The sequence below is a fragment of the Solanum lycopersicum genome, chromosome 7, assembly GCF_036512215.1.
Source record: "Solanum lycopersicum chromosome 7, SLM_r2.1".
NCBI lineage: Eukaryota > Viridiplantae > Streptophyta > Magnoliopsida > Solanales > Solanaceae > Solanum > Solanum lycopersicum.
This window is the reverse complement of record NC_090806.1, coordinates 41699131-41714532: the sequence shown is the minus strand read 5'-3', so window position 1 is coordinate 41714532 and position 15402 is coordinate 41699131. Positions and strand designations below refer to the sequence as shown.

At 35.8% G+C, this 15402-nt stretch overlaps 1 protein-coding gene across 3 annotated transcripts; it reads left to right on the top strand.

The window, feature by feature from the left end:
- The first annotated feature begins 524 nt into the window (after positions 1-524).
- Positions 525-5011, top strand: LOC101250904 (cyclin-T1-3). 3 transcript variants are annotated; one of them, XM_010325265.4, is made up of 8 exons: positions 722-1098; positions 1204-1262; positions 1497-1756; positions 1926-2007; positions 2416-2550; positions 2624-2799; positions 2911-3062; positions 4197-5011. In XM_010325265.4, the coding sequence occupies exons 3-8, from the start codon at positions 1587-1589 to the stop codon at positions 4721-4723; spliced, it is 1242 nt and encodes a 413-aa protein (XP_010323567.1). In that variant the 5' UTR covers positions 722-1098; positions 1204-1262; positions 1497-1586; the 3' UTR covers positions 4724-5011. The 3 variants fall into 3 exon arrangements, with proteins under 3 accessions (XP_010323565.1, XP_010323567.1, XP_069142943.1); XM_010325263.4 differs by lacking the exon at positions 1204-1262 and having other exon boundaries at positions 525-733; XM_069286842.1 differs by having other exon boundaries at positions 732-1262.
- The last annotated feature ends 10391 nt before the right edge of the window (positions 5012-15402 follow it).

Sequence of the window (15402 nt, the reverse complement as noted above, 5' to 3'; positions counted from 1 at the left end):
TAATTATTTTCTATCTCTATATAAATATAAATTAATGATATATATACTATGATCTTATACATATAACATATACGTTCCTTTTCTAATAATATTTTTTATTTATGATTTTTTAATCTTCAATTCAAAAAAAAATATTTCTTATTCTATTATAATTATTTTCTATCGCTATATAAATATAAATTAATGATAGATATACTATGATCTTATACATGTAACATATATTATATGTTGAAATAATACATAAAATTATTTAAACTTTAATTGATAAGATGAGATTACGAAGAAAAATAATATCTCCTACATTTTAATTTGTTAAAGTGGTTTGAAAAGAAAGAAATCAAAGATTGTAGTTCTTTAATAATTTAATTAAGAAGAAAATTTGATGAAAACTATTTATTTTTTTTTGAAAAAAGACATTTTTGACCCATTTTAATAACAATAGATTATTTTTAAACCAAAAATATTAATAATAAAAAATATTTTTAAATCAAACTATGAATCAAATACATTTTTATTCATTTCAGGTAATTTGAAAGCATCTTTGACTCATTTCTTGTATAAAAAATTGTAATTGCCCGATAAAGAAAAGGGCAGACATTGGGAATTCTGTGAAAGGCAAGGCTAACACAGTGAAAGACGAGAAGACCTAAATATCGTTGAGTCAACTCATTGAATATCTATTACGAGCAACTTAAGTGTTTGATTGCCATGTTTTCTCCTCAATTTTCTTCAGGTTTGCTCCTTTTTTAAATTCTTTTTTTTATAAAGTATCCTGGTTATGGGGAATTCAAGATCTTTGCTTTTTTTCTTTGTTTCGATGGATTACTGTATTAAGTGGAGAAGTAATATAATCTTTGTTGATTGAGGGCTTTCTAATATAATTTTTGCTTGTTTATTGTTTTGGCCTGCTCGAATTTTTTCTATTATAAATTTTAAATCTTTTCTTTTTTTTGTTTTTGGGCAGTGTTTTGTATAGAAAAGCTTTTTAAATAATTGTTTCGAATCAAGACAATTAAGAGTTGTTTACAAGGATTATTCTGAAGTTTGTGCTGTTAACGAATTCGAGGATCATTCTCATAATTGAGAAATCTGAAATAGGTTTCAATTAATCACACAACTTCTTGATCTCTAAATATTTTTTTTAGTAAAAGAATACGGTGAAATCTGACAAGGTTATTCAATATCTATGTTAAATCCATGCAGCGGAAATAGCACAAACTCTGAGGGTGATTTCATATAGATGCAGCCTCTATCTTTATCTGGTAGTATTACTCGTTGTAAATAGTCTGTAAGCATGATTTCATTACGCTTCATGTTGATATCCATGCTAATAGATAGAGTTCCATGTACGAAAATATTCATAAGTAACACAGCGTAGCCATCAAGTGTTAGCTGACCATGAATGCAACTGGCTTGCAAGTTCTTGTATCTATGAATGGATGTTTAAACATAGCAAGGATTCAACTTCCTAATATTATGTATTTTTCTACTTGCAGAATATCTATTTTGAACAAACAACTTATTCTGTTCCATAGCTAAAAGAAGGAAAGAACGTGGCACAGCAACTATCAGAGAAACCATCTAGTATGCACATTCAAGAAAAATCCGTGTCTTATACCCAAAGATGGTACTTCACTACAGAAGAAATAGAAGACCACTCTCCATCAAGAAGGGATGGAATTGATTACGAAAAAGAGTCTCATCTAAGGAAGTTGTACTGCGTGTTCCTGCAAGAGCTTGGGATAGAGCTTAAAGTGTAAGATCTCTCTATTCTATTGAAAATTTTGATATCTACAGGTAGCACGACACCATATCCTTTTGATTCTCCTCTTACTCTCATTCCCTTATTTTTTCTGAGAGAACTCATGCAACTTGGTGTATGCTCAGTTTCTCATAGGAGGTTGTTGGACATTTTATTTTTTCAGGCCTCAAGTGACAATAGCTACTGCAATGATGTTGTGCCATCGCTTTTACATGCGCCAATCTCATGCAAAGAACCACTGGCAGGTTGAAGTCCTTTCTGACTGTTGTATTCCCCATTTACTAAAAAATACAGATTTTTTACCAATCATTTCTTTTAAGTATGGTTAATGTCTTGCAGTCTGTTTAAATATTTGTGCTCTCAAACTGGGAATTGAGCTGCTTGACAGGATATAACATTGTGTAGTTATGCTTTAACTCTAACAGGAAGAAACTATATAGCTAATGTACAATTGTTCACATAGTACTCTGGAGTTAACCTCTGTGACTAACTGGATTTATTTATTTTTGATCAAGAAAGTAGTAGATAAACAAACTAACTGGAATTGGTTCAGATATAATTTTAAGTCAGATGAGGCTTAAAGCATTATATTAAGTATGTCTCTCTCTTTGATTCATCATACACTCTTTGGTGTGGCACTGCATTCTGTACAGATTGTCGCAACTGTGAGCATGTTCCTTGCTGGTAAAGCTGAAGAAACACCACGCTGGCTGAGTGATCTTGTTGTTGTTGCCTACAAGCTTGTATATAAATGGGATCCATCAGCTCCGCTGAGGATCAGGCAGAAGGTGTGTCATCAAATATTCAGTTCTACTATCTTCTGTACTTTTTTCCCCCTAATGTCTTTGCTTCATATCATAGGATATTTATGATAAGGAAAAAGAATCAGTTGTAGCTGGTGAGAGAATGTTGCTTGTCACAGTTGCTTTTGATCTTAGCATCCAACATCCTTACAAGGCACTTGTTGCTGCTATGAAGAGGTTGGAAATTTCTAACAATGAGATGGTCAAAGTAGCCTGGAATTTTGTGAATGATTGGTTAGTATCTTTTCATGCAATGGTGATGGTTCTTTATTTGTAGAATGTTATGCACTTATTGTTTACTTCCAATTTTGAAACGCCAGAAATTAATAATGATGTGGTTGGTAGGCTTCGCACAACACTGTGCTTGCAGTACAAGCCCCATTATGTCGCTGCTGGTTCCATGTTCCTTGCTGCTAAATTTCTGAAGGTGAAATTGCCTGCCAAAAAAGGGAATCCCTGGTGGATGCAGTTTGACGTTGCTCCGAAGAAGTTAGAAGGTATGTTATATAATTAAAAACCTACAGGGTTTTCACAATACTCTGTTTTTTTTATGACAAGGGAAACCCGCACAGGGTAAAACCCCCGCTCCTATGCAATAGCTCGTGAACCACATAAGAGAGGTAACCAGCACTAGGAAAGCCCGGTGCGATGAGCTCGACCCAGAAGGCAAACCCCTTGCTTTTGCTAGCAAAGGGTTTCAAACTTGAGACCTCCAACATGGAAGTCCCAATCACAAACCACTAGGCCATCCCGAAGGGTCACAATTCTTTGTTATTTAAAGGTAATGAAGAAATCTTCATCGTAAAGTTAAGATCATAATAATGCTAGTGAGGTCTTAAGAAGAGAAAACTGAATCTGCTGATGGTAGAGCTTCAAATTGAATATCGGAGCTGTTTCTCACTAACAATCCAGAAATTAGATTGCAAAATGTGCACATTTGGTTCGTTTAGATCAATTTTATAATGTCATCATCAATTAGGAGGAAAACATATAAGAAATGTAGTGTTGTTTTTGTAATTGTGATATGGTTGGACAAAGACATGTAAAGTTCCAGTCATGTAAAACTAATGTTATTAACAGATGTACTTGTTTAAAACAGATGTCTGATAGACATTCTGTGATTATGCAATAATATACTGAAAGCATCTCTCAGGGAAAGAGGACATAAAATTTATCTTGTAAAGTACTTTTAATCTATCTTCTTAACTTTAATATCATATGTTCCCTTCCTTATTCTTGCTCTTTGGGTAATTGAAACAATCCTACAATTATCATGTGGCGGGACTGTTGTGATATATGGGATACCAGAGCATATATCCTTTACCTTTTTTGAGCACTAAAAGAGGAGAGACCTTACTTTGTATTGAAGACTCGTTTGCAGTGAACCTTTTCTTTAAATGAACAAGTTCTGAAACTATGATGTTCACTACACTAGGTAACAACTGATAATCTATAATTCAATTATTTGTGGGATATCATTACTTCTGCATTGTTTGAGTTTCCTCGTGTATAGTTATTTTTTGAAAACTAACCCTTCTTCCTGGGTAAATGTTTCCCTTCTATCCTGTTATGCTCTTTCACGTCCTTGATTACTCGGCAGCTCACTTTTTCTTCCTTTTACTCTTTTTCAGAGGTTATTCAAAAGATGCTTCAGTTACTGGAGCAGAATCAGAAACAAGTAACACCATCCACTTCCAGCAAGTTGACCGAATCAAAACCTGTTGCTGAAAAGGCTACATCAAGCATCGCAGAGTCTTGTATCTCAAGTGTGTCAGTTGTTGCTCAAGAATCCAGGAATATTGGATTGGTAAAGACTAGAGGACTATCTACATCTGTGACATCCAAATTCATTGAGAAAGCATCCTGCAACAGCATCAACACTGTCAAAGAGGAGACAGAGCATTGGGAGACTAGTGAGTGTGGTAGTGCAAACAGTGCAGTTGAGAATGGTGTTTGTCAGCCAGTAAAGAATGAGGGCGGAAAAGAAATTTGCCATGCTGTCTCTGTTAGTGATCACAATGGAAAATTTGATATTGATCGAATCAAGGAGAGATTGAAGAGACGGAAATTGGAGCAGAGTTCAATGAAGAAATCATCCATGTATGACGAGATCGATAGTGAGGGTTGGATTGAGAGAGAGCTGGAAAATTTGGAATAGTGTCACTTTATGCTTGTCCATTCGATGAAATAGTTTTTGTGGTAGTATAAGCAGAAAAAGAAAACAGGATCACACTTATATGATGCACTGTAATTAGGAAGGTGCAGATGTGAAAACTTTCAGCTAAGAAGTTAGAAATTCAGAAACTGCTCCCAGCTATGGTAACATATCTATCTTGGTTCAACTCTTGTTTAGCAGATAATGGACCCCCATACAAGGTCTACTGTGCATAATATTGGCTCTTCATGCCTTGACGTTTTTTAATATAAAGGGTGTGATTTTATGCAAGTCCATTTTACATGCTAAGCTAAAATACCACTGTTCAGCCTCTTTTTGAGCTCAGTAGAATTTTACTGTTTAAAGATGTTATGCCCCAGATAGAGAGGATAAAATACATATTTGTTGAGCTATGCGTTGAATAAGATAATACAATGGAGAGTCGCGCAATATTAATCCTCTGCCAGAAAAGGAAGAGAAGTGATAGAAAGGAGCTCGCATTTTTGAAAAGAAACCATTTTGTAAGGATGTAAAATGGGAAGGAATTGTTTGTGGAAGGTAAGCGAAAAGTAGTAAACAAGACTATTTGGGTCTCTCATAAGCGCATTTTTGCAGCTTGGTTTGCTTAATTATTTATAGTCGAAGAAAATACTTCGAGTGGTTAAGCTAATTCTTGGTTGTTTTCTTACTACCCTGTAATTGTGAAGCACTTCAGTGTTATTGTACTCAGAGAAGACAACTTTAACAACTTTTTTAGTTGTGGACATATTTACTGGGTTACTGAATAAGCAAGTGATGACCGACTATGGAAGTTATCATTTCATCTTCTATCATGAGCTAAATGCTCTCTTTAAGAGAAATGTAATGCAACAAACAATTGGCATTTTTGTTGTCAAAATTATTACTCTAATTATTCGAGTAAAAGTTATTTTGCTTGAAAGGAATTAAAGAATATTGAGGATAATAAAGAATCCAATTGTTTTGTAATATATATATATATAAATTTACGGCCAAAAGCACCTCTTTTCAGCTATTCGCCATTATAAAGTCCAAAAGTCAAGAAACTACGCCATATCAACCCTGTATTCCCTACCCCAAAAGTGTATGTATATGTATATATATATATACATATACATACACTTTTGGGGTAGGGAATACAGGGTTGATATGGCGTAGTTTCTTGACTTTTGGACTTTATAATGGCGAATAGCTGAAAAGAGGTGCTTTTGGCCGTAAATTTCTTCACGAATTGGTTCGCTGAAGTTCCGACTTATTGAATACAACTTTGAGTGGTGGACGTTACAAGAGAAAAATGAGGCAAGTGTACTACTCCAGCCTCAAAATTGAAAAAAAGCACAACATAATTTAAAAATTGATCGAGCTCTCACATACTTAGAGTTTTATTAATGCTCTATGCAACGCTTAACACTTACTCATGAATCCTTCACGATCTTGTAAGCTCAAGTAAGTCATTTGAAACTAAGATCCCTAAGAGAATGAAGAAAGACAGAGATCTTTTTTTAAAGAAGGTTTTGTGTTTCTTGTGGAGTCTTAACTTAGAAATTTTTGGGATGTTACATGCGCAATATCTAGGAGCTTCGTCCTATCCTTTTGTTGCGCACCCGCGTAGTGCCTTATAACACTCCAGTAGGGCATTAATGTGTTCCGGTTGGTTGTCCGTCTATGGGTGGTTTGTGGAAATTTGTGGAGAAGTGCAACTCTGTACCAAGTATGTCAAATAACTCTATCCAAAAGTTTCCAGTGAAGCAGGGGTCTTAATCACTAATGTGCATTGACAGCCCCCAATCCTTTACTACATTCTTGAAAACAACTTGGCAGCCTCTTTAGCGGTGCAACCACCTGTGGCGGGCATGAAGGAGGCATACTTCGAGATCTAGTCCACCACGACCATAATTGTCCCATACATGTCTGACTTTGGGAAGGAAGTGAGTGCATGACCACATTCTCCCAAGGACGTTTCGCTATGGGTAGCGACTCTAGCAGTCTACCTAGTCGCTGTTGCTCCAGTAATTTGTCTTGTTTTGGCACACAAGACATGTATGCATGTAGAACTCAATGTCATCTCACGGGGTTCACCATAGTACTCACGGGGTGGATAGCCCCATAGTCCAAAAAGGGCATAGAGTGATGTTCCCATGACAGCCCCCAAGCTCCATAAACTATATTGCCACCATAGGAATACTAGCTAGTGGATCCACCAAGATGCTATGTTAATGTTTGGGTCTACTTTGGCTGGTAGACCACCTTCCAACAATCACATCCCAAGCATACAAGTGCAATGCTCAAGTGAAGTCCCATAACCCCACATAATCAAGTAAACAAGGAAAGAGATCATAAGTAATGCCTAACTTACTATAACAAAGCATTATGAGTAGTCATCATCATATATAGCAAAATAGACCAATAACATGTTCATAAGTAAAACAAACATCATATAGGATCATCAACAGGTAAAGTCAAAATATGCATATCATTTACTTATAAGAGTATAAGAACAACCTCCTAGGACTGCCCTCAAGGCCAACTAGTTCAATGTATAGGTAGAGTCCCATACCCCTACCTACACTAAGAAGAAATCCTTAAGTCACCCTAGTTAGAGTTCACTTTATTACTTTAATTTTACTTTTCGGAAAATTCACTTTAATTGAGAATAGACAATGTGGACTTAACATGTAATCCGATGTCATGAAACCCTAAACCGGATGAAGATGGTCTACTTGCCAAGGTAGGACCAAAACATGAACATAACATTCTAAATGGATCCACTAGCTAGTATTCTTATGGGACAACATAGTTCAAGAACTAGGAGACATGTGTTGGACTCTCTTTATGCACAATTGCTTTATAGTCAATATCTCATGAGAGCCCTTGGTGAATCTTCCTTCTATGGGGAATCAGCACCTCTCATTGTCAAATTCACTCGGTTCTAAGCTAAAGTCCCTTTTTGAAATGCCATTAAGTAATTATTAATCAATAATGGCTTAACATAGGTCATAGGAGATTGAACCCCTTATATAGCATATCATTTAGCTCATTTGTCATAGGATCGGAACTTTCTTTCATCGTAAACCATCATTAGTGAGATCAACATATCATAATTATATAATCTAAGGAACACAAGATAAACCATCTTCAAACTTGCATTATCATAGCCTCATTATGATCTCACACTCAACATAATCATAACATGCCATCATTATTGAAGTAAAGAGTTGAAGATCACAAATTCTTACCAAATAGCCTCTATGGACTTCATCACGAATCTCAACCCGAATTCATCACAATTATCCAATAATCCACTCATCATTATCATAATATCTTGAATTAAACATTAACATAACCAATTCCGACAACCTTAATCATCTACAAGTTCAATTCTGAGCAAGGGTTAGGGAAAAGGGCTCAGACCATGATGTCTTCAAGAAATATATCCAATCCAACAATACATGACGATAGGCACTCCATGAATGAAATAGAATAGTTACCACAAGTCTAACAATCAATACATTTATCAATTCCATCAATTCATAGCAAGATGTAAGATTTGACGAATTAGGGGAAGGGCATAGATCACACGAAATTCCATTAATCAACATCAGTTACTCAATAATTACACCTAATTAGCCATAATTAATCACAATTCGTTATAATCAATCATCAATTTCAAGTTTAGAAGAAAACCCATTTGTAGAGGAAAACTCTTGGAATTGGGTGATTTAGAAATTAAATTTGAATGGACCTCTAGGAGAAAGGAATCGCAAGAGTGCAGAATCCATACCTTAGTGAAGACTTTATCCACTAATTTGAGAGGAAAAGTTGAGAACATGACCTTCTTCTCCAAGCTTCCAATGCTCATTGATGGAGGTTGAGTTAGATAGAAAATTTAGAGAGAAGTGAGAGTAATTTTGGGAATTGATTTGGGTGGGTTAAATGAAATAAAACTGACCCTAAATCAACTCTATAGTCCCACCCTAAATTAACCAAACTACCCCTCATTTAATTGTGTCTTTTTGTGAAGTCAAATTGACTTAAAAACGACGCTAACGAATTTGAGAAGTGGATGCACGTTGCGGGGGTAGTTCCAAGTTTTTTCCTTTAATCCTGGTTGAGGCAGTGAGCCTTGTGAAGGACCTGCGTCGTGCGGTTATTTTTGCCTGCCAAGTGTAGGCTGAGCGATGCGTGGAGACCCTCAAATACTGGCTGCCCGCTTGCCAATGTTTGGGTCCTTCTCAAGGACCCTTCGGGTTGCACTTGGGGATTCGTGACTGGATGTTTTGAAGCGGTGATCATTATTTTACCTATTCAAAGTCTTTTTAAAAGTTTAGATTTCATATGACACGCCCAAACCTTCACCAAACATAAGGACATCTACTAGTTTAATTTCGCTAGTTTCTGGACGTCAAGGTCTTCTTTCGACTTTAAGGCTATAATGCTTCTAAATCAACTTTATTATGTTAGTGTAGGTCTTCAAACATAATTTTAATCATCATTAGGTAGGTGAAGATATAGACTAGGTCAAGGATTTTTGAAGTGTTACATTATCCGCTCCTTGGGAACATTCATCCCTGAATGACACTAAAACTCTTTTGTAGGAAGAGGATGACCTAAGACTAGAAGCCCAACTAATGACAACAAGAACCATCATGAGTCACATCTCATAGGAGTAATTCAGAACTCTATTTCAACACATTACCATGACATTACACATAGCAACTCAAAATACAATTTACCACATATAAGAGCTCAACTTCACAACATAAGAAACTACCTTCTCAACATCAACATGAACTGATTAACATGCTCAATACAATTTCATGAAAGCAACTACACACAAAGTCATAAATAGGTTCAAGTTAAGCAAAAGCACATATTTACAAGAAAACTCATTTTAGCAAATCAAGCCAAATTCAACATTATTAATTAGTTCATTTAAAAAGGATTACAAATTCAACATTATTAATTAGTTCATTTAAAGAGGATTACTAATCTCAACTTTAGCTAGAATTTTGAGGAAAGAGGTGAGGATAACGGGATTTCATGTCAGCCTCGGCCTCCCATGTTGCTCCCTCAATTAGGTGATTTCTCCATAGGACTTTTACGTAGACCACCTCGTTGTTCTTCAACTTCTTGACTTGGAGATCTAGGATTTCCACTGGAAAGTATTAATAGAAAAGGTTCTCATCTCACCTACCTCTTCAATAGGGAGAATGGATAAGGGATCACCAATACACTTCTTTAACATTGAGACATGGAATAACGGATGGACCGGAGCTAGTTCACTAAGTAATCTCAACTCATATGCACCTTTAAAACCCGTTGCAATACTTCATAAGAACCCATATACTGGGGATTTAACTTTCCTTTCTTTGAAAATCTCATCACCCCTTTCATGGGTGGAATATTCAAGTACACCTTATCCCCTTCTTCAAACTCAAGATCTCTTCTTCGATTGTCGGCATAGGACTTTTGCCGACTATAAGCTATTTTCAACCTATCTTTTATCACCCAAACCTTCTCTAAGGCGTCGTAGATTATCTCGGTACCCAAGAAACCGAAGACCTACATCTTCTACCATAGAGTGCTTCAAATGGAGCCATTGAAATACTCGAATATTAACTATTATTATATCAGAACACAACTAACGGTAGGTGTGATTATCTTTATTTTCTTTGAAATCTATCGAATAGGCCCTTAACATATCCTCTAGGTTTTGAATGGTATGCTCCGCTTGACCATGCTTTTGATGATGAAAAATGGTGCTAAGCTTTACTTGAGTACCCAACCCTTTTTGGAAAGATATACAAGAGCGAGATGTGAATTGAGTACCTCTATCCGATTTGATGGACAAAGGGATTCCATGAAGGCTCACAAGTTCATCAAATATATATCCTGCATAATCATCTACCGAATAAGTAGACTTAATGGGGATAAAGTGCGCAAATTTCGTTAATCTATCCATCACAACCCAACTTAAGTCTTTTTGCCTCCGATTCGAGGCAACACAACAACAAATTCCATATTATTTCTTCCCACTTCCAAGTAGGAACACTCGTTTCTTGGATTAAACCACTAGGCTTTACATGCTCAGCTTTAACATGTTGGCAATTTGGACACTTGGATACAAACTCCGTTATGTCCCTTTTCAAACTATCCCACATATATACCTCTCTAAGATCACGATAAATTTTTGTGGAACATGGCTGAATGGGATATCAGGAACTAGGAGCCTCTTCAAAAATTCGTTCCCTCAAATTATCAATAGCCGGTACAAATAATCTAATTTGGTACCTTAGCACACCATCCCCTCCGTTTTGAAATTCCATTAAGTCATTCTTAATCAATAATAGCCTAACATGGGTCATATGAGACTAAACCCCTTTTATAGCATATCATTTATCTTATTACGCATAGGATGAGAACTTCCTTTCATCGTAAGCCATCATTATTGAGATCAACATATCATGGTCTATCATCTAAGGCACATAAGAGAAACCATCATCAAACTTGTATTATCATAGCCTCACTATGATCTCACACTCAACATAATCATAACATGCCATCATATTCATCATATCATATCTTCTTAAACTAATCACATATAATACTTCAATTGCACATCACCATCAATTATAGTCTGTCATTATAAAAGTAAAGAGCCCAAGATCACAAATTCTTAAAAAATAGGCTCCATGCCCTTCATCACAAATCTTAACCTTAATTAATCACAATTATCCAATAATCCACTCACAATCATCATCATAATATAATGAATTAACCGATAACATAACCAATTCTAACAACCCCAATCATCTACAAGTCAAGTTTGTAGCTAGGGTTAGGGTATAGGGTTCAAACGATTAATTATTCAAGAAATATATCAAATCCCATCAATACATGACAATAGGCAGTCCATGAATGAAATAGAATAGTTAACACAAGTCTAACAATCAATACATTCATCAATTTCCATCAATTCATAAGCAAGATCCAAGATTTGGAGAACTTGGGGAAGGGAATGGATCACACGAAATTCCACTAATCAACATCAATTACTGAACAATATAAACTTAATTAACCATATGTAATCACAATTCGGCATATTCAATCATCAATTTCAAGTTTAGAAGAAAACTCATTTGTAGAGAAAAACCCTTAGAATTGGGTGATTTAGAAATCAACATTGAATGGAACTTTTGGGGAAGGAATCCCAAGAGTGAAGAATTAGAGCCTGTTTGGCTCAGCTTAAAAGCTGGTCAAACTGACTTAAAAGCTGGTTTTTGACTTATTTAGCTGTTTGACAATACTCAAAACAACTTATTTTAAGTTAAAAAAAAAAACTTATTTTAAGCCAAAAGTTAAAAGCTGGGGTAGGGGTGTTTTTTTTTAGCTTATAAGCTCTTTTAAGTTGACCACATTTTTATCTTTTTGCCCTTAATATTTTTATACAATCTCCAAATTACCCACATAACCCTAACATCTCTTTCTTCCATTTTCCCTTTTCACGTTTGGCATAGCAACTTCACCACTTTTATCCACACGCATAGCTGTTTATTTAAAAAATAACTTTCAACACTTTCAAAAGTACTTTTTTAAAGAGGGTTTTAATAAGCCCATCCAAACGGGCCCTTAATACCTTACTGAATAATTTATCCATGAATTTGAGAAGAAAATTTGAGAACTTGACCTTCTTTTTAAAGCTTCCAATGCTCTTCTTTGGAGGTTGAGTCAGACAGAGAATTTAGAGAGAAGCGAGAGTGATTTGTGGAGTTGATTTGGGTGGGTTAAAATGACTTAAAATTGACCCTAAATCAATATATAGTCACCACATAAATTACCCAAACTACCCCTCATTTAATTGGGTCTTTATCTGAAGTCAAATTGACTTAAAAACGACACGAATGAATCTGGGATATGGCTGCATGTCGCGGGGGCAGTTCCAATTCTTTTTTTCTTAAATACGGATTCAGGAAGTTATCCTCGTGAAGGCCCCGCGTTGAGAGTAAATTTTTTCCAGACAAGTGTAGTATGCGCGACAGGTGGAGACCCTCAAATATAGGCTGCTCGCAGGCTTTTTGCCAATGTTTGGGTCCTCCTCAAGGACCCTTTGGGTTTTCCTAGGGGAGTCGTGACCGTACATTTTGACCCTATAGTCATTATTTTACCTATTTAAAGTCTTTTCACAAGTTTATACTTCATATGATACGCTTTAACCTTCACCAAACATAACGACGTCTATTAGTTTAATTTCACTAGTTTTCGAACGTCAAGATATTCTTTCAATATTTTGATATATTAATACTTCTAATCAACTTTGTTATGTTAGTCTAGGTATAGAAACATCATTTTAATCATAATTATGTAGGTGAGTCTCTAGACTAGGTCAAGGATTTTCGGAGTGTTACATTATCCCCTCCTTGGGAAAATTCGTCCCAGAATTACACTAAAATTCTTTTGTAGGAAGAGGATTACTCAAGACTAGCAGCCCAACCAACCACAACATAGAATCATCATGATTCACAACCCATAGGAGTAATTCACAATTCTATTTCAACACATTACTATGACATTATACATAGCAACTCAAAACACAATTTACCATATATAAGAGCTCAACTTTACAACATGACTACCTTTTCAACATTAACATTTTCTAATTAACATGGTCATTACTATTTCATGAAATAAACTACACACAAATTCATAAATAGGTTCAAGTTAAGCAAAAAAACATATTTACAAGAAAACTCATTTTAGAATGAACCTCTACCTTAATTATGCACATTTTAGCAAATCAAGCAAAAATCAACATTATTAATTAGTTCCATTTTAAGAGGATTACTGACCTCAAATTTGTCTAGAATTTTGAGGAAACAGGTAAGGATAATAAGACTTATGGAGGTTTCGGCCTCCCATGTTGCTCCGTCAATTAACTGATTTATCCATATGACTTTTACGTAGACCACCTCATTTTTCTTCAACTTCTTGACTTGGCGATCTAGGATTTCCACCGGAACCTATTAATAGGAAAGGTTTTCATCTACACCTAACCCTTTAATAGGGAGAATGGATACGGGATTACCAATACACTTTATTAACATGGAAACGTGGAATACCGGAAGAACCAAAGCTAGTTCACTAGTTAGTCTCAACTCATATGCAACCTTTTTGACCCGTTGCAATACTTTATAGGGACCCATATAACGGGGACTTACATTTCCTTTCTTGCCAAATCTCATCTCCCCTTTCATGGGTGAAATTTTCAAGTACATCTTATCCCCTTCTTCAAACTCAACCTCTCTTTTTCAATTGTTGGCATAGGATTTTTTCTGACTATAGGTTATTTTCAACCTATCTTTTATCACCTGAACCTTGTCTAAGGCGTCATAAATTATCTTGGGACCAAAGAGTGAAGACTCACCAACCTCAAACCATCAAACTGGAGACCTACATCTTCTAACATAGAGTGCTTCAAATGGAGCCATGGAAATACTCGAACGGTAACAATTATTATATCAAAAATTAATCAACGGTAGGTGATTGTCCTTATTTCATTTTAAATCTATCGCACACGCCCTTAACATATCCTCTAGGGTTTAAATGGTACGCGGCGCTTGACCATCCTTTTGAGGATTAAACGCAGTGCTAAGCTTTACTTGAGTAACCAACCCTCTTTGTGAAGATCTCCAAAAGAGAGATGTGAACTGAGCACCTTTATCCGATATGATGGGTAAAGCGATCTTATGAAGGCTCAGAATCGCATCAATGTATATACTTGAATAATCCTCTCCCGAATAAGTAGATTTGACGGGGATAAAGTGAACGAATTTTGTCAATCTATCCACCAAAACCAAATTGAGTCATTTTGCCTCTAGGTTCGAGGAAACCCAACAACAAAGTCCATATTAATTTCTTCCCACTTCCAAGTAGGAACACTGGTTTCTTGGATTAGACCACTAGGAGTTAGATGTTCGGATTTAACATGTTTGCAATTTTGACACTTGGATACAAACTCCCCTATGTCCCTTTTAAAACCATCCCACCAATATACCTCTCTTAGATCACGATACATTTTATGGTACCCGGATGAAAACAATATCGTTAACCATGAGTCTCTTCAAAAATCCGTTCCCTCATATTATCAACACCCAATACAAATAATCTACTTTTGTACCTTAGCAAACAATCCCCTCCTTTGGAGAATAACTCATTGGACTTGCTAAGTACCGATTTCTTCAACTCCATCAATAGAGGATCAAGATGTTTCTTAGACTTCACCACAACCATTAAGGATGACTCGGAGTTGTTATGAACCATAAAACCACTATTTGGAGAATATTTCAACCGAACACCCAAACAGGCCAATCTATGTACATCTTTTACTAGGTCTTTCTTACCTTCTTCCACATGATACACACTACCCATGGTCATATTAATTAGAGTATCCGCAACCACACTGATCTTGTCAGGGTGGTAGAGAACACTCATGTCGTAATCCTTTAAAAGTTCTAGCCATCTTCATTGTCGGAGATTCAACTCCTTTTGTGTGAACATATATTTAAGACTATTATGGTCAATACACACATCCACATGAACACTATACAAGTAATGCCTCCAGATTTTAAAAGCAAACACAACGGCCGCTAATTCAGGAGAATGATTTA

What these genes read in the sequence shown, in the direction of transcription:
- LOC101250904 (XM_010325263.4), top strand. Translation starts at nt 1,587, where the DNA reads ATGCACATTCAAGAAAAATCCGTGTCTTATACCCAAAGATGGTACTTC. An exon ending in CGCTGAGGATCAGGCAGAAG is followed by an intron (nt 2,551 to 2,623) that starts GTGTGTCATCAA and finishes TTCATATCATAG; the next exon opens with GATATTTATGATAAGGAAAA. An exon ending in TGGAATTTTGTGAATGATTG is followed by an intron (nt 2,800 to 2,910) that starts GTTAGTATCTTT and finishes TGTGGTTGGTAG; the next exon opens with GCTTCGCACAACACTGTGCT.